This window comes from Canis lupus, chromosome 20, assembly GCF_011100685.1.
Source record: "Canis lupus familiaris isolate Mischka breed German Shepherd chromosome 20, alternate assembly UU_Cfam_GSD_1.0, whole genome shotgun sequence".
NCBI classification, from domain to species: Eukaryota; Metazoa; Chordata; class Mammalia; order Carnivora; family Canidae; genus Canis; species Canis lupus.
This window is the reverse complement of record NC_049241.1, coordinates 54655244-54682634: the sequence shown is the minus strand read 5'-3', so window position 1 is coordinate 54682634 and position 27391 is coordinate 54655244. Positions and strand designations below refer to the sequence as shown.

General features: G+C 51.7%; 1 protein-coding gene and 1 long non-coding RNA gene across 6 annotated transcripts in view; one reads left to right on the top strand and one right to left on the bottom strand.

Moving 5' to 3' along the window:
* CATSPERD (cation channel sperm associated auxiliary subunit delta) overlaps nucleotides 1-26176 on the top strand; it is a 52198-nt gene extending 26022 nt beyond the window's left edge. For 4 of the 5 annotated variants that reach the window (XM_038567627.1, XM_038567630.1, XM_038567629.1 and 1 more), the window contains 12 exons: nucleotides 1322-1498; nucleotides 6218-6331; nucleotides 6979-7068; nucleotides 7209-7265; nucleotides 7839-7897; nucleotides 11452-11530; nucleotides 13726-13778; nucleotides 15821-15895; nucleotides 17138-17266; nucleotides 18337-18520; nucleotides 24585-24742; nucleotides 25898-26176. In XM_038567627.1, the coding sequence (XP_038423555.1) occupies nucleotides 1322-1498; nucleotides 6218-6331; nucleotides 6979-7068; nucleotides 7209-7265; nucleotides 7839-7897; nucleotides 11452-11530; nucleotides 13726-13778; nucleotides 15821-15895; nucleotides 17138-17266; nucleotides 18337-18520; nucleotides 24585-24742; nucleotides 25898-26126 (1404 nt within the window). In that variant the 3' untranslated portion in view covers nucleotides 26127-26176. The remainder of the gene's footprint in view (nucleotides 1-1321; nucleotides 1499-6217; nucleotides 6332-6978; nucleotides 7069-7208; nucleotides 7266-7838; nucleotides 7898-11451; nucleotides 11531-13725; nucleotides 13779-15820; nucleotides 15896-17137; nucleotides 17267-18336; nucleotides 18521-24584; nucleotides 24743-25897) is intronic. The other variant, XM_038567628.1, reaches the window with a different exon arrangement.
* Nucleotides 4421-13831, bottom strand: LOC119877333. Its single transcript, XR_005375201.1, has 3 exons — nucleotides 13615-13831; nucleotides 5221-5325; nucleotides 4421-4659 (listed from the first exon to the last, which is right to left on the bottom strand). It is a non-coding gene; the product is annotated as an uncharacterized LOC119877333 (long non-coding RNA).
* Nucleotides 26177-27391: the final 1215 nt, after the last annotated feature.

Sequence of the window (27391 nt, the reverse complement as noted above, 5' to 3'; positions counted from 1 at the left end):
CTGGCTCAGTCGGAAGAGCTTGTGACTCTTGATCTCAGGGTCGTGAGTTTGAGCCCCACGTTGAGCATAGAGATTACTAAAAATAAATAAAACAAACTTTAAAAAAATATTTTATTTATTCATGAGAGGCACACAGAGAGAGGCAGAGACACAGGCAGAGGGAGAAGCAGACTCCCTGATGTGGAACTCGATCCTGGACCCGGGGATCACACCCTGAGCCAAAGGCAGATGCTCAACCGATGAACCACCCAGGTGCCCCAAATAAATAAATAAACTTAAAAAAAAAAAACAGAAAGAAGGGCTTAGGTCGTGATCTAGGGGTCCTGGGATTGAGCCCCATGTTGGGCTCCCTGCTCGGTGGGGAGTCTGCTTCTTCCTCTCCCTCTGCCCCTCCCTCCTACTTCTGTTCTCTCACCCCCTGTCTCTGTCAAATAAATAAATAAAATCTCTAAAAAAAAAAAAAAAAACACCCAAAACAAAAGTAGAGTCTTATATTGTCCCCATTGGACAGACAGAAAAGCTGAGGCATGGAGAGGTAAGAAGTGGTGGTAGGTAGAGGTCATTTCTGATCTTATTTCATCCTCACAAAGCCCCAGGAAGGAGATCATATCATCCAACTTTTACAAGGGAGGAAAAACCGAAGTTCAAATCTGCCTCTTTCCCAAGGCCCAATAACTCACTAGCAGCTGAGCCCGAAAAGCCCCCCAGGCATGCCGATCGCTCCCTCCGTGCTTTTGCTGCTAGATTTGCAGCTGCCAATGTTCTGGAAGGCTGCCTGGCATGGAAATAGGGTAGGATGGGGAACAGGACCATATCGTTGAAGGCTTCACCCTGACATTCTGGCGACCAGGGTGTTTTCTGGGTGAGGGTCTGTAGTCTTCGTCTGAGTCTCCAGGGCAGTCCAGGACCCGTGCATAAGTCTAGACTACTTCCTGCGTATCCTCTCTGATGAGGAAAGATGGAGCTTCCATTATTGATCACCAACGAGTGAATGCAGCTGAAGGGTAGGTATCTCCGCCAGTGTACTGGTGCCTCTGATTGTTTGGCCTACCTTCATTCAACCTGAAGCGTAAGGTAAAACTGACATCCCCAAAACCTGATCTCAGGGCGCCTGGGTGGCTCAGTGGTTGAGCATCTGTCTGCAGCCCAGGGAGTGATCCCGGGGTCCTAGGATCGAGTCCCACATCGGGCTCCCTGAGGGGAGCCTGCTTCTCCCTCTGGCTATGTCTCTGCCTCTCTCTCTGTATTTCTCATGAATAGGTAAATAAAATCTTAAAAAAAAAAAAGAATGACCTGATCTCCGAAACTGCTTTCCCTTTAGTTTACAGGCCAAAACATCTGGTCCCAAGAGGCAGCCCTCATGTTCACTGACGTGGGGAGGGTGGAGATACTGGTCCCGCTGTCCGACCCGGTGTTTCCAGCATTCGATTTCGAGAAGTGCCCCGTCAACATCCAGGCGATTCTCATGGATCCTCAACTCCAAGTTGACGTTTGCAAAGTATGTGATCGTCACTGTTTCGGTCAACGTTCCGGGCATTCTTTCTAAAAAAGACAAATCACACAGACCCAGTGCTGGGCATTTGTCACCAACAACCAGGCATGAGGGCTCCAAGGGGGGTTGTCGGGCAAAATAAGGGATGAGCAGCTATACTTGAATTGCATGTAATTGGCTCAATCTGACACCCAGCCACCAACTGCCCTAAAGGCTGGTCCCCTCAGATGGTTTCATGCCCCTTATTTCATACAGAAACATATATCACGTTGTTAGACTCTCTTTGTAACAAGGAAGCCGGTCAATCCTTGCAATGGTTTGGGGGAGAATAAAGCAAAGGGTGTGCTGGCCAGGACTGCTCCCTCCTCAAGCAGTCAAGCGAACCATCAGCGAGCATTCTACACAATCACCCAGAGACGGGCTGCCTGGCTGGCTCAGCTGGTTAAGTGCTGGGCTCTTTGGCTCAGGTCATGATCTCAGGACCATGAGATCAAGCCCCACATCAGGCTCCACACTCAGTGTGGAGTCTGCTTGAGATTCTCTCTCTCCCTGTCCTCTGCCCCTCCCCCCACTCTCCATCTCTCTCAAATAAAATCTTAAAAAAAAAAAAAAAAAGAATCTTACCTGGAGAGCTCTGGAGAGAGAGAGCCGATTGGGCTCAAGGCTTCTCCTGAGCCTTGGGGGTCAGCCTTGACCCCACCACATGAGCCGATCCAAGAGGGGGGAAATGATAGAAAGATGATGGAAACACACATGTGCACCACTTTTGATTCATCGTTTTGTGAGTAACGGAAAGTTCAACTCGAATGAGCTTGAGCCGGATAAACAACTGTTGGCTCATGCAGCCAAGAAGTCTTGAAAGGGCACTTCAGGTGAGGCTTGATTTAGTGACTCAGGTCATGCCAGCAAGGAGCTGGCTTCTGTCCGTCTGTCCACTCTGCCTGCTGGGGTGCTCCAGGCTTCATCCTTGAAGAGCCATCTAGATGCCTCTGCGAAGCCCTGGGTTCTGGTATCTTGGCAGCGAGCTGGCAGCTGCCTGTGCAGACTGGCATCCTCCCCAGTGTCCCAGGCAAGAGAGGGTCTCTCATCGCAGTTCTGCAGAAGCCAAGAGGAATCCCTCCTCCTGCAGGGTCTTCCACATCTCATTGGCTCAGAGGGGTTGATGTCATCCACCTTATCCACGCCTGCACCAATCACATGGCTGGAGTTGAGCCGATGAGAGTCCAGTCAGTCCTTCGAGAGTCATCAGGTCGACTCACCAGGCCATCTGCCCAAGGATGTGCAAAGGGGCTGATAGGCCAAAGGAGATCCAGGATACCCTCGGGAAAGGGGACCAGCTGCTGGACAGACGCAGTAAAATATCTTCTCTGGGCCGGTCCACAGTCCACTCCTGCAGGCCCTGGCAATCACATGATCAGAAGTGCAAAAGAACGCCATTCCTTTTATTTTTAAAAAAATTTTTAATTATTTATTTATTTATTTATTTATTTATTTATTTATTTATTTGAGAGAGAGAGAGACCAGAGAGCAGGGGGAGAGGCAGAGGCAGAGGGAGAAGCAAACTACCCACTGAGCAGGGAGCCCAACGTGGGGCTTGATCCCGGGACCCTGATATCATGACCTGAGCAGAAGACAGACGCTCAACCAACTGAGCCATCCAGGCGCCCTATTTCCTATTTCGCTTAAGGTGTATAGTGTAATGATGTATAGTATTGCAAAATGATCACCACAATCCATCTCGTTAACATCCTTCACTTTCCGTAATTACAGATTGGTTCTTTCTAGTGATAGGAACTTTTAGGGATGCCTGGGTGGCTCAGTGGTTTAGCGTCTGCCTTCCGCTCAGGGCGTGATCCTGGATTCCCCGGGATCGAGTCCCACGTCGGGCTTCCTGCATGGAGCCTGCTTCTCCCTCTGCCTGTGTCTCTCATGAATAAATTTTTTAAAATCTTAAAAAAAAAAAAAACTTTTACGACCTCCTCTCTTAGCACTTCCAAATACACAGACGGTGTTGTTTAATTGTAATCACCCTGCTAGACTTGACACTCCCAGGACTGATTTATAATTGAATGTTTGTACCTTTTGAACAACTTCACCCATTTTGCCTGCCTCCACCCCCGCCCAGTCTACCCCTGCTGCTGGCAACCACCAGTCTGTTCTCAGTATCTATGAGTTTGGCTTTTCTAGATTCCACATATAAGTGAGCTCATTTGGGGGCACCTGGGTGGCTCAGTGGTTTAGAGTCTACCTTTGGCCCAGGGCGTGATCCCAGGGTTCTGGGATCGAGTCCCATATTGGGCTCCCTGCAGGGAGCCTGCTTCTCCCTCTGCCTATGTCTCTGCCTCTGTGTGTGTGTCTCTCATGAATAAATAAATAAAAATCTTTTTAAAAAGTGAGCTCAAATGTTATGTATCTCTCCCTGTCTGGCTTATCTCATGTAGCACGATGTCTTCAAATCCACCCATGTTGTCACAATTGCAGGATTTCCATCTTTTTTATGGCTGAATAATATTCCATAGTATATATCACATATTTTATTTTATTTTTTATATCACATGTTTTAATCCATCCACCCATTCATGGACACTGTGAATAATGCTGTAGTAAACACCGGAGTACAAATATCTCTTTAAGATGGTGATTCTCATTTCCTATAGATACACACCCGGAAGTGGGATTGCTAGGTCATATGGTAGCTATATTTTTAATTTTTTTAAATTTTATTTATTCATGAGAGACAGAGATAGAGGCAGAGACATTGGCAGAGGGAGAAGCTTATCTCTCAATGCTCTGAAATCCATGAAATCATAAATAAGCTCAGTGCTATTCTCCACGGAGTCCAGGCAGACTCAATGTTATGTGTCTGCTGGGCCACTTCCCTTCTGGAGGGCTACAAAAAAAATAATTAAAAGATTTTAGGGTGTCCATTGCCAAATAGCCTTTGGATCCATGGCATTTAGTGATATGAGAAAATAAAAGTCTCTGTGCCTTATATGAGTATATTGGTTTATTAAGATACCTTTTTATGAAACAATGGTGCCAATGAATGGTAGTGTTTTAATTTCTTATTTTCTTGACTTGCCATGATAAAATATCCATCTCCCACCATGGGGATTTTCTTGCGTGCCCTTGAAATCACATGTCTGGAAATTCCTGACTTAGGCACACTTGGAGCAGAAAAAGAGAGAGTGAGAGTGAGCAGGAATAAGGCTTTTGTGCAAATGTTTGGCCCCTTGAACTCTTCTGAGGAAGATGGTTGAGCCACTAGCAAGTAGTTTTCCAAAATCCCACCTAAAACAACAGCAAAGCAAAACAAAACAAAACAAAACAAAAAAAACAAAAAACACCAAAACAGCAACTACATAGCATAACAAAAACCCGTGAATGATGGAACACCTGGCCAGCTCAGTCAGGAGAGAAGAAGAGCCTGCAACTCTTGATCTTGGGATTGTGAGTTCAAGCCCGGTGTTGGGACACACAGTCTACTATAAAAAAACAACAACACATACACACACAAAAATACCCATAGATAAAAGCTGGGACAATTGATTGGATAATACGAGTCCACTGGGATATAAATAAGTGATTGAATCAATAAAGGGAGCGGAGACATGTTCCCCCTACAGAATGACTCCGAGTGATATACCTTGATACTCTCCCTCCGGGAGGAGAAGTTTAACACCCTGCCTGAGGGTGGGCTGGTCTTAGTCACTTAGTCACACACTTACAAAGAACAGTCTGGAAAGTCTTGGTCGTGTAGAGACCTGGCAGGCACCATGTCAGGCATCAGGGCAGGCTGGGCATCGTTTGTCCCATAGTCCCTTCCAACTGTTCTACGAGCAAAAACATAGAAGAGGGAAAGTGTCTATGAGATTATCCCAGCAAATGCGTGAAAACAGAATGATAGAATATGGCCATGTGACAACCCCAATATCAAAAAAGAGGGATAGGGATCCCTGGGTGGCACAGCGGTTTAGCGCCTGCCTTTGGCCCAGGGCGCGATCCTGGAGACCCGGGATCGAGTCCCACGTCGGGCTCCCGGTGCATGGAGCCTGCTTCTCCCTCTGCCTGTGTCTCTGCCTCTCTCTCTGTGACTATCATAAATAAATAAATAAACAAACAAACAAACAAATAAATAAAAAAGAGGGATAGCCAGCCCTAGGTGCTGCTGATGGTAGATCAACCACCCATGACCCAACCCAAACTGATGGATCCAGCCGCCATTGACCTGCCAGAAACTCAGGGCAGGGAGGAATGCGCCCACCTGCACCAGGAAAATCCAAGCTGAAGGGAACTATAGATCCAGTGACCTGGGTGCTTCAAAGATAAAGAGAATATAAAAGAAAGGAATGAAAAAAAATAAAAGAAAGGGATGAAGGGGGAGCCTGGGAATTGAAAGATTTAATCAAAACAACATTTTAAAATGGACAGAAGTAAAGTCTCATCACCTAGGGATGCCCACGGGGCAAAGAAGCAATGATGGTAAAAGTCAGGTGGGTGGGTGTCAGGGGTGCACTTCTGGAGAGAGGAGGGCCTGCGACGGGGTGATGGGTGGACCTCAAGGGTCTTCTGGGGGCTGCAGGATCTAGCAGGAAAGACCAAGGGGTGAGCTAAAGACTGACAAGTTCCATCTATCAGACCCCTGAAGGCCTCACACCTGCCCCCATTCTGTTTTGGGAACGGGAGCCTGATTTAATTAATCGATAGTTTGGTGTTTCTACCTAGGTAGAGCTTCTGCAAGGAGAATTTGACAACAAAATGTACACCATTGACATGAACAGCGAGTTGGAGCTGACTGCCCTGATGATACCACGGCCGGGCATGTCCCTGGTCCCGCTGGTAAGGCCACCTCCTGCGTTTGACAGGCGCTCCTGATACGGGGCACTCCCCGGTGTGCCAGGCTCGGAGAGTCCCCTGGGATCTCCCGGGGAGAGACCTCGCCCCTGATGCTTCATAGACACACCAGGTCCTGCTCTTTGGTGAGCCTCTGCCTGTCTGGCCTCCTTTCCCACAGCCCGTGGGCCTCCTTCTCCACCCTTCTGCCGGGCTGCCCCGTGCTCCCCACAAGCTCCTCCTCCCCTTAGCCCAGCCAGACCCCATCTGAAAACGAGGTGGGGCATGACTGATATAAGGCCAGGGGATGAAGTCCAGCCAGCAGGGACCTGCACCTGCAAGGGGGGCAGCCAGGCTGGCTCCCTCTTATCCCGGGCTCTCTTCTGAGCCTCCCCATGCAACCAGGGATGGGTCTGGGTCCTTCAGCTGTGCAGCTCCAGGCTGCCTTGCAGCACGGGGCTCAGAGGCCACAGCTGGGGGTGGGTGAGGGCTGGGGGGCGCGTTTGGGGATTGGAGTGGTCCCTGCCTTTGCAGAGCAAGTTCGGGTTTCAGTGTGAAGGTGCATGGGGGTCACCTATGGGTGAGACCCCAGTGGCTTCCCTTTATGTCTGCTGGCCCAGTACATCTTGTGCTTCTCCTCCCCGCCCCCCCAGGCAATGGTGAGCAACCCGCACTCCCTGGGGCTGCAGGCCGTCATCTACGAGGATGGCTACACTTATGACGGGAACACCAGACACAGACTGGTGAGCTGCGCCCCCCACCCCCACCCCTGCCCCAGGCCCAGGTCTGCAGGATGTAGGGCACAGCCTTGACTGGGTCTGGCCACCTTAGAGTCCTCCTCGACCTGACCTTCCTCCCTCCTTTCCTTTCTTGCACCTGGCAGCTGCGGCCTCAGGTGCTGGAGAATCCGGAGAGGACATGGCCCTGGCCCTCCCCCCAGGCAGGTAGCTGTCACCCAGACAAGTGAGGTCATTACAGTGTCACAGGGGATAAGCACAGAGGCTACGGCAGAGAGCCCAAGACGGCTCTAGGGAAATGGGGGTGGTTGGGTAAACGGAGGCATCAGGATGGAGGTGAACTAGGGAGACCAGGAGGGGCTTGGCCAAACAGGAGTCTGGGGGATCTGTAGGGTGAAGCCAGGCCTCACGGCCGCACTATAAGGTTTGCACTTGATCCCAGAAGCCTAGGGCGGGGTTGGGAGACAGACAGGGACAAGGCATCAGTCCACCACAACAGGGTCTGTGGACCAGTCCCTGCCACCTCTGAAAGAAGAGGGGAAACAAAGTCACCCCTCACTCCAGGTCCCCCAGACAATGGCAGCAAGGAAATGAAGGAGCTTGGGGTGGTCATTTCCATGAGCTTCTAGAAGTCTTTGGTCGCTGGTGGTGGCACAATTAGAATCAGGAGAGGCCTGGATACTTTCCAGGGTCATCCTCCCTATGCCCATAGCCCTGCCTCCATCTCCCTTGAGCCCTGACTGGGCTCGGCCCTCTCTTTGCTCTTGATTCCACAGAACATTTCCCTGAGGCAGCAGCACCACTGGGGCAGAGCCGACCCCAACTTCACCTCCAGGTCCGTGGTCGCCTCTACCGGAATTGGGGAGGGGGCAGCCCAGGCTGTCTATGGGGTTCCCTTAACAGGGTCTGGGAACATGGGGCACAGATCCAGACTCCCTCCCTCCAAGTTCAGTGAGGTCAGAACAATTGAAAACACTTTCTAAGCAGTGGGTTCCTCAAAAAAATTTAACATAGAATTATTATCTGATCAAGCAATCCTGCTTCCTATCTACACTCGAGAGAATGGAAAGCAGGGACTCAGGTACTTGCACCACCGTGTCCACAGCAGCATGATTTACAATCACCAACACACGGAAGCCACCCCGTGTGCACAGACAGACGAGTGCATGAACACAACGCGGTCTGTCCACACACTGGGATATGATTCAGCCTTAGAAAGCAACACATCCTGCCACCTGCCACCACATGGACAAACCAGTTGAGGACACTGGGCTCAGGGAGAGGAGCCAGACCCAGAAGGACACCTCCTGCAGGACCCCACTCCCAGGAGGTCCCCAGGGTATATATATTTCAGCAACAAGTTTTAGTTCTAGATACAGAGTTTTGCGCCACTGTATCATATAATTGAAATTTGCTAAGAAAGTAGAACTTGAGGGGCACCTGGGTGGCTCAGTTGGTCAAGCATCTGCTTTCAGCTCAGGTCATGATCCTGGAGTCCTGGGATCCAGCCCCACATTGGGCTCCCCGCTCAGAGGGGAGTCTGCTTCTCCCTCTGCCCCTCCCCTTGCTCATTCTCCCTCTCTTTCACTCTCTCTCTCTCTCTCAAATAAATAAATAAAAATATTTTTAAAAGAAAGTAGAACTTAGGGACACTGGGTGGCTCAGTGGTGGAGCATCTGCCTTTGGCTTAGGGTGTCATCCTAGGGTCCTGGGATCAAGTCCTACATCGGGTTTCCTGCAGGGAGCCTGCTTCTCCCTCTGCCTGTGTCTCTGCCTCTCTCTCTCATGAATAAATAAATAAAATCTAAAAAAAAAGTAGAACCTATATATTCTCAGCCTCCCCCACCAAAAGTAAATATGTGAGGGGATGGATGTGTTAATTAACTCCATGGAGGGAGATCCTTTTACAATATGTACATACACCAAATAATTACGTTGTATACTTTAGTGGCCTTACAATTTATCAGTTATACCTCAGTAAAGCTGAAAAATGGAAATGAAAGGTTAAAAAAGAAGTACGCTGTATGTTATTAATACAGAATATGTGCTCCTCTCTCACACTTATGTTGAATTTATTTAAAAATCACTCAATTTTTTTTTTGTACTTGGCCATTAGGATCATCAGATCTCCCAGGAGAGATTTTGAGACCACATGCTCAGACTTTAATCCAACAAAACTAGAATTGAACAGACAGAAAAGCAAAACCAACAACAAAAAGCCCCTTCGAAATTGAGAAACATTTTTCTTTTTTTTTAAATGACTTTATTTATTTATTCACAGAGACACGGGGGGGGGGGAGCAGGGGCAGAGGCACAAGCAAGCTCCATGCAGGGAGCCTGATGTGGGACTCGATCCAGGGTCCCCAGGATCAAACCCCGGGCCGCAGGCAGCGCTAAACCGCTGCGCCACCAGGGCTGCCCAAGAAACATTTTTCTAAATAGTCCTTGAATCTTAGAATCCATGGAAGACAGCTAGAGGATACTCAGAGGAAAATATGTACCCTGAGCACTTTTATTATTAAGGGGAGACAGGAACTAAAGATGCATGAACTAAATATTTAACTTAAAGGACTAACAGAAACCACAAAAAGAAGGGAATTCACAGGGCAGCCCCAGTGGCGCAGCGGTTTAGTGCCGCCTGCGGCCCGGGGTGTGATCCTGGGGACCCAGAATCGAGTCCCACATCGGGCTTCCTGCATGGAGCCTGCTTCTCCCTCTGCCTGTGTCTCTGCCTCTCTCTTCGCTGTCTCTGAATGAATAAATAAATAAATCTTAAAAAAAAAGAAGGGAATTAACAATGGTACAATCCGAAATGTATTAAACAAAAAGAAAGCAAAAGGTGGCGCCTGGGTGGCTCAGTGGGTTAAGCATGTGCCTTTGGCTCAGGTCATGATCTTGGGGGCCTGGGATCGAGCCCCACATCGGTCTTTCTGCTCAGCGGGGAGTCTGCTTCTCCCTCTCCCTCTCCCTCTGCCTCTGTTTGACAAGCTCCCCCTGCTTGTGCTCTCTCTCTCTCTGTTTGACAAATAAAAAAATATTTAAAAAGTCACAGTAAGGCGTAAGGCTGGTTCTTCAGAAGAGCAGTTCACTAGGTGAGACCCCGCAATCCTGACAAAGGAGGAGAGAGAGAGAATTGAAATGAACAATGGGAATGGAAAATGAAAAGTATGGACATCGGAGCGATGGAAAGAATAGTGGGAGAGACTTCCTTAAACCCAAAAGCTCCCGCCCGGTGAAGGAAACCACCAGCAAGATGAAAAGGCGACCCGCTGACGGGGAGAAGATACTGGGGCCGATCTCCACAATATATAAAGAGCACACACAACTCAATTGCAACAGCAACAATCTGATCAAACCACGAGGAGAAGGTCTGAGTAGACGTTTTTCCAAAGAAGACGTCCAGATGGCCAACGGTGCGTGAAAAGACGCTCAAGGGCGCTCATCGTCAGGGAAATGCAAATCAAAACGACAGTGAGAGACCACCTCACCCCTGTCAGAATGGCTAAAATCAACAACTCAGGAAACAACAGATGTTGGCAAGGACACGGAGAAAGGGGAGCCCTGTTGCACTGTTGGGGGGATGCCAACTGGTGCAGCCACTCTGGAGAACAGTAGGGAGTTTCCTCAAAAAGTTATTCGTAGACCCACCATACAATCCAGCAATTCCACTTCTGGATGTTTATTTGAAGAAGACAAAACCACTAATTCGAAAAGATATATGCACCCCTATGTTTATAGAGGCATTGTTTACAGTAGCCGAATTATGGAAGGAAGCAACCTAAGTGTCCATCCATAGGGGAATGTGTAAAGAAGACAGGGTGTATATGCACAAAGGAATGTTGCTCAGCCATAAAAGGAATGAAATTTTGCCAATTGGTGACAACATGGATAGATCTTTTTTTTTCTTTTTTAGAAAAGAAGGAAGGATTTTATTTAAAAAAAAAGATTTTTTTTTATTCATGAGAGACACAGAGAGAGAGGGAAAGAGAGAGAGAGGCAGAGACACAGGCAGAGGGAGAAGCAGGCTCCCTGCAGGGAGCCCGATGTGGGACTCGGTCCTGGACCCCGGGATCACATCCTGATCACACCCTGGACCCTGGGATCGAGCCCCACATCGGGCTTCCTGCTCAGCAGGGAGTCTGTTTCTCTCTCTCTCTCCCTCTGCCCCTGCCCGCTTCTCATTCTCTCTTTCTCTAAAAAAAAAAAAAAAAAAAACAGAAGGATGGATGAGCAGACACAGACACAGATGGATGGACAGATGGACAAATGGAGAGATGGATGGATGGATGGATGGATGGATAAATAAATCGATGGGTCAGAGATTATTTTTAACACTGACATTACTTGTGACATGAATGTGCGATAACACACATTCCCATTGCCTTGCAGCATAAAGAGACCCACAAGCTCTACCATCACTCTGGACATAGCCAACAAAGAAATTTCGTGTGTGGACCTCAAGCCACTGGTAAGTCCCTAATTCTTGCTGTCCCATATTCATTGTTGTTAGTGTTAAGAGTAGTGGTGTCATGGGATCCCTGGGTGGCTCAGCGGTTTAGCGCCTGCCTTCGGCTCAGGGTGTGATCCTCGAGTCCTGGGATCGAGTCCCACATCGGGCTCCCAGCATGGAGCCTGCTTCTCCCTCTGCCTGTGTCTCTGCCTCTGTGTGTGTGTGTGTGTGTGTGTGTGTGTGTGTGTGACTATCATAAATAAATAAAAATTTTTAAAAAAGGAAGGGACAGGGACACCTGGGTGGCTCAGCGGTTGAGCATCTGCCTTTGGCTCAGAGCGTGATCCCCAGGTCCAGGATCAAGTCCCACATCAGGGAGCCTGCTTCTCCCTCTGCCTGTGTCTCTGCCTCTCTCTGTGTCTCTCATGAATAAAAATATAAAATCTTTAAAAAAAAAAAAAAAAAGGAAGGGACACCCTGACACCTGCCCCCACATGGACAGACCCCGAGGACACTGGGCTCAGGGAGGGGACCCAGACCCAGAAGGACACCTCCTGCAGGACCCCACTCCCAGGAGGTCCCCAGAGGAAGCCTGTCCACAGAGACAGAGGAGGTGGTGGGAGCCAGGGGTGGGGCAGGGGGTAGGGGGGTCAGTGCTTCCTGGGGACAGGGTCTCCGTGTGGGGAGATGGAAGGTTCTGGAGACGGTAGGGGGGTACACGGTGCGGTGAGTGTGTTCCGCGCCCTGAGCTGTGCGCCTAGAGACAGTTAAGATGGTGAATTTTATGTTATGCATATTCTACTACAATTTTTGTAAAATTGATACAAATCTTGCATTCTGTACCACGGTAAATCTGTGTTGTCTTAATGTAAAGCTCTTTTTACTTTTTTTAAAAAAGATTTTAGGGCGGCCCCGGTGGTGCAGCGGTTTAGCGCTGCCGGCAGCCCAGGGCGTGATCCTGGAGACCCTGGATTGAGTCCCACATCAGGCTCTCTGTATGATGCCTGCTTCTCCCTCTGCCTGCTTCTCCCTCTGCCTGTGTCTCTGCCTCTCTCTCTCTCTCTGTCTCTCATGAATAAATAAATAAAATCTTAAATAAATAATAAATAAATAAAATATTTTCTTAAATAAATAATAAATAAATAAAATATTTTCTTAAATAAATAATAAATAAAATATTTTATTAAATAAATAAATAATAAATAAAATATTTTATTAAATAAATAATAAAATATTTTCTTAAATAAATAATAAATAAATAAAATATTTTCTTAAATAAATAATAAATAAAATATTTTATTAAATAAATAAATAATAAATAAAATATTTTATTAAATAAATAAATAAATAAAAAGATTGTATTAAATAAATAATAAATAAATAAAAATATTTTTATTATTTTTATTTAATTTAGAGAGTGGACAAGCAGGGGGAGGGGTAGAGGGAGAGGGAGAAGCAAGCTCCTCATGAGCAGAGAGCCCCATGTGGGGGGCTCCATCCCAGGACCCCAGATCACGATCCGAGCCAAAGACAGACCCTTAAGCAATGGGACCATCCAGGCGCCCCTAGACTCCCTTTTATATCCCTGAGGGTGCCCCCATATTCCAGTTTTAGAACAATGTCCCAAGACTGTCAGGCTAACCCCAAATAGCTTTTTCTCTTTTCTCCTTTCTGTTTATTTATTGAAGCCCGTCCACTCATTGATTCTCTTCCCCTGCCTTCTATATGCCAAGTATTGTTCTGCATTTCCTTTTTTTTTTTAAAGATTTATTTATTCATGAGAGATGCACAGAGGGAGGCAGAGACACAGGCAGAGGGAGAAGCAGGCTCCCCATAGGGAGCCTGATGCAAGACTCGATCCCAGGACCCGGGGATCACACCCTGAGCCAAAGGCAGATGCTCAACCACTGAGCCCCCCAGGTGCCCCTCGTTCTGCATTTCTAAATTGGTTTCAGGTTGAGCTAAGACGTAGGCCAGTGATGGGGGACACTTAGCTGGACCCCATAGCTGAGGCGGGCTCTTAGGGCTTGAGCTCTGTGGGGCCAGGCTCGGCAACAGGAAACCCCAGGAACCCAGGTCACTGTGTCACCATCCGGGCGCACCGTGTCCAGTCTCTCCTGGGTATGAGTGTCCCCATGTGAATTTTTGCTGTGGCTGAGCCATCAGTGGCCCTCACCGACCCAGGTCAGCATCCCTGCCTCTCTCCTCCGCAGACGGCGCTCATTTCAGTGGGTTGTGACCAGGAGAAAAAGATCGTCATTCAGAAGTAAGTGTGTTGATGTCGGGGTGGGGGCTGGGGACGGGCCAAGCCTGGTCACAATTGCTTCACGACTGTTAGAATCAAGTGACATCATCCTGTCTACTTGTGCATATATTTAACATTTCCATAATAGATTGTTAAATAACAAATACTAATAGGTTAAGTTTGTGTTCCTGGCACAGTGAACCTCCCCTCCTTTACCAATTTGGTGACGTTTACACTTTTTCTCTTCTTCCCCAATTGTTTCTTTGTTCTCTGTCTTTTATGAGTCCCCAAATTCCTCATTTTGATTGAAATTGCTTAGGGTTTCTGGTTTTAATTGGCTGCTGACATTTGGGGGGAGCTTTGCCGCTGGTATCCAGTTAGTTACCCTCCAGGGAATGCAGCCATGAGAATCCAAATTAAAAAAGAAAGAAGCCAGGAGACTGGCCAAATTGCCATACTTTTCCCCTTCTGGCAGTGGCGTGCTGGTAAATGTATCTCCCACCCTTGGGGGGGGAGGCCTGGGTCCTCGCACGTGCCAGTTCCTGTGGTGTGAAGTCGCCCTCCCTGTCCATGTCAAGCACCAACGTGAATGATCCGCTGGCCCGCAAAATTCTGGAAGATTTAAGGCTTGGCTCTAGGGAGCTGGCTGGGGCCAGCTATCGCTCCACTGCTCAAGGGCAATAATAAACTCAGGCGATTTTACCGCATTTCCCTCCAAATGGAAACATTTTGTTGAGTCAATAAATTATATATTTAGGACATGTGTGGGGGGAACATTTTCTAAACAATATACAAATAGCTCTGGCCACAAAGAGAGTGGGCCAATTGGCCACATGTGCAACCAACAAAGGACTCGTGTCCAGACTTTATCAAGAATCCCTACAAATTAAGAATTTTTTGACAATTTTAAAATTTTTATTTTTATTTTATTTTTTTTAAGATTTTATTTATTTATTCATGAGAGACACAGAGAGGCAGAGACACAGGTGGAGGGAGAAGTAGGCTCCCTGTGGGGAGCCCGATGCAGGAGTCGATTCCAGGACTCCGGGATCACAACCTGAGCCAGAGGCAGATGCTCAACCACTGCCTCAATTGTCCCACGTGCCCTAGGACAATTTTTTTTTTTTTTTTTTTTTTTTAGAAAAGGGCAAAAGTCTTGAAGTGGCATTTCTAAAAAAGAAAAAAAGAAAGAAACTCCCATGGCTGGTAACCATGAAAAAGTGCTGAAAACGTGACCAACCTCACTTATTTAACAGGGAAAACGAAAACTTTCCTTAGAGGCCATTATTCCGCCACCAGCGTGGTAACATTGACAAAGCCTGGCCAGTGGCAAGTACTGGGAAGCACGGGGAGCCCCTGGCGGCCTTCGGGGCGCACAGACTTCGCGAGTGGGGCTGTATGTTTTTTAGCTGCTCTAGAGAACGCATCTTTTGACTCAGCAATTCCAATCACGTACATGGACATTGGCGAGGGTTCCAGAGTGTTCTCGGCGGTATTATTCCTAATAGCTCCTGGCTGGAAGCAAGCCAGCTCGAATCCATCGACAGGAGGATGGACAAACAGGTGCGGTGGCCAGATGCATCCGACTATCAGAGAGGCAGAGACACAGGCAAAGGGAGATGCAGGCTCCCTGCAGGGAGCCCGATGCGGGACTCGATCCCAGGACCCTGGGATCACGCCCTGAGCCGAAGGCAGATGCTCAACCGCTGAGCCACCGGGTACCCCCATTCTAGTCTTTAAAACCCCAAATCATGCAGAGAGGAACCACGTCGCCTAAGGAAGCATGCACAGATTTAACCCTTCAAAGAAAGTCCAGGAAATTATTGTCTCAGGAGTCAGGACACCCAGCGCCCAGGTCTGGGCCTCTGATCATCATTCTCCCCCATGAACTCGGGCTCCTGGGAGATTCTGGGCCTGGCGGGGAAGATGGAAGGTGAGCCCGGAAGTAGGAAAGTTCTCAAAAATGAAACCGGCGCGGGGTATACGTGTCCAAGGGAAGAATTCACGGTTCTTTGGTGCCACATGGGGGCGGGGGGCTTCTCACCACCTTTTGTCACTTGCAGCGAAATCTCAGCCTGTTACAACGGCATCCTGGACCCCGTGGGCCTACAGGACAATTATAGCTACGTCATTGAGAGGTGAGCCTGGATTTCCCTTCACGCCCTCCCTCCCATGACGGCCCCTGAGCCCCAAAGGCGAATCAGAAATAATTTTTATTCTTTTTATTTATTTGAGAGAGAGGGAAGGAGAGAGAGGGAGCACAAGCAGGGGGAGGAGCAGAGGGAGGGAGAGGGAGAAGCAGACTCCCTGCTGAGCTTGTGGGGCTCAATCCTGGGACCCCAGGGTCATGACCTGAGCCGAAGGCAGTTGCTTCACTGACCGTGCCCCCCAGGTGCCCCCAAAAACCATTTTTAAATTGATATCTGGACAGTGGGGATTCTGAAGGCAGGGAGAGGACAAGGAGGGTTGGTGCTGGGTCTGTAGGGAGCCACTGTGACATGGCTGGGCCCCTGGCCCAGGTCTGCCCCCTACCAGGCCACCCTTCTGCCATCTTGCCAGCCTGCCACCAGCTCTTGGAGCCTGGGCACCTGCTCGCCTGAGCTAGCAGAGTTAGCCAGACACTGCCAGCCCCGGCAGGAGGGGGTGAGGGCTAGGGCGGCCCTCTGTGCAGGGTGGCTGGTCCCGAGGGCCACTGAGGTGCCATGGGGTGGATGGGACTTGGCCTGTCTTGGCACCCTGGGCACAGGGAGCCCCCGACCCCCAGCACGGGAAGACACATGTGTGTTTTACACACCACAGCCCCTTGGATACCAGGCAGGGGTCAGCCCCCTGTCCACACTCACGGCCAAGGCCCAACCTGGGGCTGCTGGGCCTGCTGACCTATAGGCCTGCAGTCAGACCGCGTGGGGGCAAGAGCTGGGGCCTCCGGGAAAGAGGAGTGACAGGATGCACGTGGAGAGATACACAGAGACAGAGAACAAGGGGCAGAGAGACAGAGAGAGAAGCAGAGATCGTAAGGAATTGGTTCACAGAACTGCACAGGTTTGGCACATCCGCCGTCTGATGGGGGAGGCTGGGGCGCAGCGGGGCGTCGCCGTTCCGGTCCAGAGGCCGCGTGCTGGCCTTCTGGCTTGCCGGAGTCAGTCCTCGTTCTGTGCGGCCTTCACACGCGCCCACGTCGGGGAGGACCCTCCGCTCTACTCCAAGCCCACGGATTCGAATGTCAGTCTCACCCACCGGCGCCCACACAGTGACATCCAGAGTCGCGGCTGACCACACGGCAGGCCCGCGATGTGACCCATCACAGGGGGCCCTGGGTCCTGCTGACCCCGCTCTGAACACAACCCCTCTCCCGCTGCCTACCCCCACCTCTGCCCCAGGGACGCCTACGACCCCAACTTCCAGGGGCAGAAGGCCAGTGAGGACCTGGTGGTGCATTACCACTACGAGAAGCTGGGCTGCCCCCACCTCGTCTACTACAACACCCCGTGGAAGCCCGTGGTGGAGCTGTAAGTCCCCAGCCGGGCCCTTTAGCACCCCATTGCCTCCGAACGCGCTCCCTCCTCCCCGCCACCCTCCCCACCCCTCTCTGCACACCCTGGACCCCCAGCCGCCCCTCACTCTGGGCCCTGCCCATGCTGTGCCCTCTCCCTGCAATGTCTTTTTTTCTTTCTTTCTTTCTTTTTTTTTTTAATTTTAGAGAGTGTGAGTGGGGGGAGGGACAGAGAGAGAGAGAGAGGCAGACTGAGCATGGAGCCCGATGCAGGGCTCGATCTCACCGCTCTAAGATCATGACCTGAGCTGAAACCAAGAGTCAGTCACCCACCCAGGCACCCCCTCTTTCGTGAGGTCTCACCTGACTCGGCCATAACGATTCCCCCCACAAAGGGCTTAACTAACAGACGCTGGTTTCCTCACAGTCCTGGGGCCCGGGGTCCAAGGTCAGAGTGCCGGCAAGGTGGGTTTCCCTGAGGCTCCCTGCTTGGCTTATGGGCGGCCCCCTTCCCCCTGGGTGCTCAGGTGGCCGTGGCGGAGGGAGGACACTGATCTGTCCCCTCCTGTGGGATCGGGGCCACCCTTACGACCTCACTCAACCTCAGCCACTTCTTTAAAGGCCGCATGCCCCAACACAGTCACACTGGGAGCCAGTCGGGGGGGACACAGCTTAGCCCAGAGCGCTCACTTTGCCCCCTTCAGGGATTCTACTGCCTTCTTCATCACAGCCCCCCGCACCCCACTGTGCGTGTGGTTTCTACACTTCCATGGGTGGGAGGGAGGCCTGAAGCACCGGCCCGTGGGGCCAAACCACACCACCCTGGGGAGCAGCTACCTCCTTGTAGCCCCAGCCCAGCACTGCCCAGTAGAACTTTCTGAGTGACAGACACGTTCCATCCTTCCTGCCGAGGAAGTGGCTTTTCTGTTTTACTTAATGGCAACTGATTAATAATCTGGGGGTGGGCCGTCTGCGAGGTGTCAGCCTGCTGAGGCCACACGAGGAGGACCCGCGCCTCGCTCCCTGCCCCGCTGCCCCCAGCACGGCTGCGGCCCCTGCAGCCAAGCCCTGTGCGTGTCCCTCCAGGTGGCGGGAAGGGAAGTTCCAGGAGGTGATCCAGGCGGAGTTCGTCCTGCTGGAGGTGAACGGGCTGTTCACATACACGTACTCGCTGACCGCAAACACGGCGCTCTGCAGGTCGCAGCCGCAGAACTGGACCACCATCATGAGTGACGCCGGCGACAAAGGGCTCTTCTCCTGGAACCGAGAGGTAGCGCTTCCTCTTTTCCCCAAACAGGTCCGAGCAACACGCTGTGGGTCACCGGTCAGACCGGCCACGCCGGGGTGGGGGCTTGGGGGTTGTCTCAGTGCTTGGGGGGTGGTGGCTGCTAGAACACAGCACATGCTGGATGGCTTAGGACAAAGGACATTTATTTCTCATGGCTCTGGAGGCTGGGAGTCCAGGGTCAAAGCACTGGCTGACTCAGTGTCTGGTGAGGGCCTCTTCCTGGGTCACTGCCCACTGTCCTGTCCCCAGGTGCTCACAGGGCGGGGGAGACAGGGAGCCTTCTGGGGCCTCTCAGAGGGTGCTCATCCCATTCATGGGGCTCCCCCGCTCATGACCTAAGGCCCCACCTCCCCTACCATCTCTTTTAGGGGGTAAGTTTCAGCATATGGATTTGGGAGGACATGAAGCCTCAGTACACAGCAAGGGGGTGGGACCACACACGAGGACACCGGGGGCCAAAGGGTGACCGCATCTGGGCATGGGAGGTGAGCAAGTCCTTCGGGAATCTCTCCCACGGGAAGTGGCCAAGTGACGGGGGATGTCGGCACCGAGGCATCCGGGGTGGATGGTGGTGCATTCTCACAATGTGCAAAATTCCAGAAGCATCCAGATGCCTATCAGTCTTGGGGCTGATAAAAGTCATGGTCTTTCCTGCCGCGGACACGTTCCTATCGTGCACCCGGGTTCGCGCACCGTGGGGAAACCAGGGCACGGTGTCCGTGTAAGGAAGGGAAGCCGCCGGTCCTGCTGCGAGCCATGGGGTTCACTGGGTGCGGCTCCTCAGTCTCCCAGTGTCAGGGGCGCGAGCGCAGCGCAGCACAGCGATGCCGCCAGCAGGTGGCGCTCGCTCCCCACACCTGAAGCCCATTCCCAAGTGCGGACACTTGGCTCCTTTTTTGGGGCTTCCTGTCTTAGTCGGCACCTTCGAAGCTTTCTCACACTCCTCCTGAGTTTGATCATTTATTTTGTTAACTGACGATGTTTTTTTTTTCTTTCCAATCTGAGGAGAAATTAACCTAACGTATAACCAACCCTTTTAAAATGCAAAACTCACGCCTTTCGTGCATTCACAATGCTGCGCAAGCATCACATCCCTGATCTTTTTTTTTTTAAAGATTTATTTTTATTTATTTATGGTAGACATGAGAGAGAGAGAGAGAGAGGCAGAGACACAGGCAGAGGGAGAAGCAGGCTCCATGCCAGGAGCCCGACGCGGGACTCAATCCCGGGTCTCCAGGATCCCCCCCTGGGCCAAAGGCAGGCTCAAAACCGCTGCGCCACCCAGGGATCCCCGGTCTTTTTTTTTTTTTTTTTTTTTTTTTTAGGAGAAAGCCACACATATGTAATTTGCGTTTATTATTTTCGGAGTGTGTCCATACGTAGTGTTGCATTCTTAGTAGCTCTCTCATTCAAAGTAGGATGCAAGGGTGCGTTTAAGAGATTGTTGCGTTACTGTTTTGTTTTGTTTTTTCCATCAGTCCCGGCGAGTGGCAATTTTGGATGTGAGGGTTTTTCTTTCATTTTGGAGCCACAATGCCTGCATTTTCAGCGTAGTCACTGGATGGATTGTCCCGAAGGTGGTGGTTTTTAGTTTTGCTTTAAGCAGGCTCCACGCCCAGCATGGAGCCAATGTGGGGCTTGAACTCACTACCCTGAGATCAAGACCTGAGCTGAAACCTGAGCTGAAACCAAAAAAGTCAGATGCTTAACCCACTGAGCCACCCAGGCACCCCCTGAAGGATTTTTTAAAAGTAACCTCTATACCCAAAGTGGGGCTTGAACTCACAACCCTGAGATCAAGAGTTGCATGCTCTACTCAGCCAGTCAGGCACCCCTTACTCCTCTTAAAAATTAAGGATTCTTTTTTTTTTAAATTAAGGATTCTTAAAAGTTTTTTCAATTGTGGTAAAATATGCAACATAAAATCTACCCTCGTAATTATTTTTAAGTGCACAGCTCAGCGGCATGGAGCACACTTACATCATCATGCACTCACCCCACATTCCATCTCCAGAACCTTCCATCTATCTCCCCACACAGAGACCCCATCCCCAGAAAGCACTGACCCCCACCCCCTGCCCCACTCCTGGCTCCCACCACCTCCTCTCTGTCTCTGTGGACGGGCCTCTTCTGGGGACCTCCTGGGAGTGGGGTCCTGCAGGAGGTGTCCTTCTGGGTCTGGGTCCCCTCCCTGAGCCTGGCATCCTTGGGGTCCGTCCACGTGGGGGCAGGTGTCAGGATGTCCTTCCTTTCTAAGGCTGAATAATATTCCAGTGTGTGGATGGACACCACTCATTCACCTGCCACTGGACATGGGTCATTCTACCTTCTGGGCGTTGTGGCTAATGCTGCTATGAACACAGATATACAAATATGGCCTTGAGACTCTGCTTTCAGTTCTCTGGTGTCTCTTCTTTGGAGAGCACTAATATCCTAGGGTCTCCACCCTCAGGACCTCATCTAAACCTAATGACCTCCTAGAGGACCCACCCATTGTGGGCTAGGGCTCCAACATATGAATTTGGGGTGGGACACATCAGTGCCTAACAGGGACACAACCAACAGGGCCGGGATGCCTGGATGGCTCAGCGGTTGGACTCTGCTTTCAGCTCAGGGCGTGATCCTGGAGTTCAGGGATCGAGTCCCACATCGGGCTCTCTGAGGGGAGCCTGGTTCTCCCTCTGCCTATGTCTCTGCCTCTCTCTGTGTGTCTCTCATGAATAAATAATTTTTTTTAAAGATTAAAAAAATAAAACAACCAACAGGGCATGGTGAGGGACTAGATGACATGAGAGGAGCAGAGTCCAGCATTGCCCTCGTTTCCAGCTTGAACACGTGGAAACGGGAGGCGGGTGGATGCTTGGGCCACTTACATCATAGGGATGAAGCAGGCAGCGGAAGGAAATGCAGAGCTCTGTTTGCACATGGGAGACTCGGGTGCACGGAGGAGCCCCGTGGCTAGTGAAACATGGGCCACCAAGGACAAGTCAGGGCTGGCATGAGTTTGAGAACCAGCTCTGTTGAGGTGCTAACTTAAGGATGCATCTGCCAGTGAAGCCAGGGGAAGGGCCAGGGTGACTGGAGGACTGTGCTGGGGAGACCAGAGAAGGGGTGCTTTGTGGGACACTGTGTAGATCCACCCCATGGGGAGCCGCTGACAAGCGGGAAGCCCTGTTGTGGCCAACACCCAGGGGGCTGAGATCTGAGGGGCAGCTTGGCGTCAGGGCACAGCTGAAATCAGGTGTCTGCCGTCACTCCATCCCTCGACCCGGAGACAGGGCCTGGGGATGGGCAGCGTGCGCCCAGGTGGCCATCCTCACTGTGGACATTGCTTCTGCATTTACGTTGTTTTTTAATTCTGAGAACTTTAGAACCCCCAGAAAAGCCAAAAGAGCAGTAAGATGGAAGGCTAGCCATTCCTGAGTGCTGCAGAACCATCACCCCCAACTCAGCAGGATTGTTTCTCGTGGTTCAGCACGTCAGACCGGAGGCCTAGGCCAGGGCCGCCCCCGCAGGGGCACTCAGCTGGGAGGTCAGAGAAGGCTCTTTTATGTGGGGCTTCTGGTAGCCAGGAACTGGGCTGTCCATGTGCCTCTCTCCCCAGCAGGGTAGCTTGGGCTCCCTTACAGCATGGTCTCAGGGTTCCAAGAGTGGAAGCTTCCAGATCCCGGGAGGCCCAGGCTCAGGCCACCCATCCCCACATTCTACTGGCCAGAAGCAGATTGCAGGGCCCACCTAGACCCCACCTCCTGATGGAAAGAACTGTGTCCACACAGGGGGAGGAGGCACAGCTCCACACAGGGCGGAGGCATGGAGAGATTCTTCCTTTGACTGAGTGGGTGCTCCGGGGTTGTTCAGCTGCCCCCCCTGATGGGCCTGGGCCGTTCCCAGTCCCTCACTTCCATCCATCTGTGTGAGGCACTTTGTTCTGCGGGGCTGCCAGCAGGCAGGGAAGAGATGGCTGAGTTCTAGGCCAAGGCATGCACAGTTTGGGGAGAGGTCACTAAGGTCCCCTCCATGGGAGGGCACCATGTGCCTCCCACCACGTGCCCATGTTCACGGCACACCAGCTAGGTGTACCACCCCGGGACAAAATTGTCCGTGTGCCTGTCTTCTGCTATGGGCCAAGCTGAGTCTTTTTCCTGTTTGAGGGCCACTTTCACTCCTTTATCCTGGGGTTCACATTCATGGCCCATGCCCATATTTCTCCTGGGGTTTCAGATGTCCTCACTCTTCTAGAATGCTCCATAGTGCTGAGAGATTAATCCTTTATTGCAAGACAGTTTGCAAATACCTCCCTCAGTTGGTCGGTTGTGTCTTTTGGGTTTTGGCTTACACCATGCACAAGGAGCCCTTCATTTTTTTATGTTGCTGGGTTCACCATCATTTTGACTTTTCTTGCTTTTACATCGCCTCCCCTTCTAGGTCCCCCAGCAAATAGCTCAGAAGAGCAAAGTACTCGGCTCAGGGTAGCAGCATGATGGCCTGGTTCAGGGCAAACGGTTGAGCCCAAGGATGTTCCCCCTTTGTATGAAATCCTGGGATCCGGAGGTGGGCTGGAAAAGCTGCTGCCACCACCTGACACCCTCTTGACGCCACGACCATGGTCGGTGGCAGCGCCAATGAGGAAGGTGGCTCTGTTTCATTTCCGGCTTCGAATTTCTCGGGCATGTCGATTAGCTAGGGCTGTCGTCACAAGAACACCACACACCGGGCAGCTTAAATGCCTGAGATTTCTCTGTTCCCGGTTCTGGAAGCCAGAAGTCTGAGACCAAAGTGTTGGCATTTTTTTTTAATTTTTATTTATTTATGATAGTCACACAGAGACAGAGAGAGAGGCAGAGACACAGGCAGAGGGAGAAGCAGGGTCCATGCACCGGGAGCCTGACGTGGGATTTGATCCCGGGTCTCCAGGATCGCGCCCTGGGCCAAAGGCAGGCGCTAACCCGCTGCGCCACCCAGGGATCCCAATGTTGGCATTTTTTAAAGATTATTATTTATTCATGAGAGACAGACAGAGAGAGAGAGAGGCACAGAGACACAGGCAGAGGGAAAAGCAGGCTTCCTGCAGGGAGCCTGATGCAGGACTCCATCCCAGGACTCTGGGGTCACGCCCTGACCCGAAGGCAGATGCTCCACCACTGAGCCACCTGGGCGTCCCGAGTTGGTTCCTTCTGAGAGTGAGCGCAGATCTGTTCCAGGCTGTCCCAGGTTCTGGTGGTTTGCTGGCCATCTCTGGTGTTCTTTGGTTGTAGACCTACACCCCAATCTCTGCCCATGTCATCACAGGACGTTCTCTCTGTGTGTGTCCATGTCCAGATCCCCTCCCCCTTTAACAAAGATTTTATTTATTTTATATATTTATATATATTAATTAATTAATTAATTAATTAAAGATTTTATACAGAGAAGAGAGGCAGAGACATAGGCAGAGGGAGAAGCAGGCTCCCTGCAGGGAGCCTGATGTGGGACTTGATCCCAGGACCCCGGGATCATGCCCTGAGCCGAAGGCAGATGCTCCACCACTGAGTCACCCAGGTCCCCCAAATCTCCCCCTTTTTATAAGGACACTTATAAAAAGGACACCAGACATATTGGATCAGGACCCACCCTAATGAACTCATTTTAACTGAAAAAGACCCTCTCCCGAATAAAGTCACATTCCAAGGGTTAGTACTCCAGCCTCTCACTGGCGGTGGGGATGCCTCAGCCCACACCACCAAGCGTATGAGAAACCAGCAGCGTGGGATTCACACCCAGGACGCGGGGCTGTAAGGGATCCTGGCGAGCGGAGTGGCTAAGCCCACTAGCCCCTGACGTGTGGGAAGGCCCGGGCGCAGGAGGGCAGGGTAAAGGCTGAGCAGCCGTCAGTGTCCCCCATGAAGGTCACGAACCACCAGCCCACCAGGCACTTGGTCCTGGACGCACAGCTGTGGGTGTTTGGCAAGAAGTGTTGCAGGTGGGATCGTGCACGCAGGGGGGGTGCATCTGTGGGCGCCAGCACGGCCTCCCCAGCCCCTGGACATGCTTCTGTCCTTCTCCCCAGAACTACGTCAGCTGCCATGACCCCGACAACAACGCGCCCTTGATGTGGCCAGATGTCCCCTATCAGATCTTGGGAGGCCCGACGGCAAACAAGGTTATTTTTGAGCAGAGGAACGGAATCTACATCTTCTACATTTCTATCGTGGACCCGTACTACAGGTGAGCAGGGGGGCATCGCCCTGTGCCAGAGGCCTCGGGGGGATGGATGGGCCTCCTGGGGCAGGTCACATGCATGGGAGGGGCCCCCACTTTTCTCCCTCCCCTTGGCAGGTGCTGGATAAACATCAATTTTCCCAGCGGCCCAGACTGTCCCTGGGAAGAGTGCTATTTAAGTTCTAGATGACATTTGTTCACTCACTAAAATAAGTCCTGATTCAGAGCCCGTGCTGGTTGCTGGGGAAATAGCCATGAGCAGCAGCCACGTCCCTGCCCTCGGGGACCAGAATCACCCTCTCAAGCCGCATCTCATTGGTGGTGTGCACGAGCGACTCTTCAATTTCCAGGGATTTTGCAAGCCGTCTTTCCACTGGTAGCTTGAAAGCAGCCACGGCGGGAGACTTTACACCCTGGGAGTTGGCACGACCTACAAATTCGGCCTTTCCCCTTAGAGCTGGTTGTGGAATAGTTACCCCGTGCTCGAAGAGGTTTCTAGGTGTGCTGGCCTACATTACGAAGGTCTCCCCCTGGAAGGGGGAACACGGGACAATGTCCTCCCCCCCCATCATCTATTCCCTCCAAAGTTCACCCCAAAAGCACATGGAGACCCTGCCTGCCCTTGAGACCCCTCACCCTGACCTAAGGGGGCCAGCTCTGGGATGGCCATGGGTGGAAGGCACAGGGTGGCACCCCCTAGGAGAGGGCCCATCAGCCTCTCTCTCTGCATGGCTTCCAGCAGAGCCCCAGTAGGTTCCCCTATACCCTGGTCCCCTCTCCTGGGATGTAGCGGCTTGCTACACCTGACGCTTCCTGCCCACCTCATGGATGCCCGCCCTCTGCTTCCACTCGGCAATGGGATGGTTTGTTTGCCTTCTAGATTGAGCCTGGGCATGGAGTCAGGGGGACACCCTGTCCCCAGAGGAGGGTACCATGGGGAACATGGTGGGGGGTTTGGGGGGAAACAGGACTGTTGCCAGAAGACAGGACAGCAGACTCAGACTGGGTAGGAATTGAAGCAGATGGAACTGGGACTTGGTGTCCCAACTCACCACCTGGGGGCCGGCTCTCCTATCTCTGGGTTTTAACACACTTACTGGGGTGGAGGGTAGGGCCCCAAAGGCAGTGCCCCATGGCCTCTCACCAAATGCCCCTTTGCAGCTACTGCCACTTGGAAACGACCTTCAGCGTCTACGTCTACGGGGCCTTCCCACTGTCCGTCATCCCCACGGCGGTCATCATCATCCCGCTCGTGGTCATGCTGCTGTCCGTGTGGCTGGTCTACGCGATCCCCAAACTGCTGCACACTGAGAAAGGCCTCAGGTTCAAGAGCTTCTGGGCTCACCTGTGCAGGAGGTGCAGAAAGGCGTGTTTCCGAGGCGGGAACTGAGCGCAACAGGGGAGCGCAGGGCAGTCATAAAGCGTTTGGGCAAACAGCCAGTGGCCACGTGCAGCGTGTTCTGTCCTCCGGCCTCCGCCTCCCGCGACCTCGTCACATCAGAGCTTCTTGGCACTGCGGCATCCACGCCGGCTGCGACGGGGGTGCGGGGCAGCCCATGGGGTAGGAGGCGAGTCTCTGAAAAGCCTAAGACGCTGCAACGTGTCCTGTTAGAGAAGCAGGGAGGGGTCTGCAGCGGGATTCCATTTCTGGGGTATAAACCCTCACGTGTACACACACGCACGTACATGCATGTTCTGCTACAGACACGGAGAAACACGTGGAGGCATGCAGACGTGTATGCACATGTCCATACGTGTGGCCATAGCTACACACATGCACAAGTACGTGTGCCCACACACACGTATGCATGCAAGCACAGTATGGATGCACACGCACAGGTGTATGTATACATGCAGGTGCATGCATTCGCCTAATGTATGCACACCCATGTGTATTTACTTATGACGTGAACACACATATACACGCCTATAGATATGCATACCTATGTACGCAATACAACTAGCTTGTACATACGTGTGCACATGTGCGCACATTTGAGTGCATGCACACACGTGTGCCTGTATATACAGCTTACACGGATATGTATACTCTACCCATGCTTTCGGTGGGTTCCCTCGCCACCAACAGCTCACTCTGAATCCCAGGTGGCACGGGACGGCCGCCTCACCTTAGGTGAGGCCTAAGGGTGATCCTGTGACTTTCCCGACTAGTCTTAAGCTATCAAGTATACGCCACAGCCCTCTTCAGTGGTCTGATGTCATCCCAACCGACTGGAGAACCTCTAGGCGCAGGCAGTGCCGGGACAGTTACCCCGCCCTCCCGGAGCGCATCCCTGTCCCATCCAGCCTCCCCTCGAGGCAGACCCTCACATTAACCTTCAAGGAAACCACGTGTGCACTTGGCTTTAGTCTCAAAAATACCCCAAATGTGGCTGCGGGTAGAGGGGGCTCAGGAGGAAGCTGAGGGAAGTGGGCTCCAGGCTTCTCTGGGCACAGATCAGGGGACCGGGTGCGGGTCAGCGCAGGCTCTGCCCGTCTCTCTAGGGAGCTCTGGAGTGAGGGTTTGGGGAGGTGAGCCCAGCAGGCTCATGGTTCAGCTACCAAGCCCGCCTCCCCACACCAGCCACCCCCCCACAGTCCCCGGGCTGCCCCAGCAGAGCCCGATGGACTGACCACCAGGGCCCTGGAGACCCA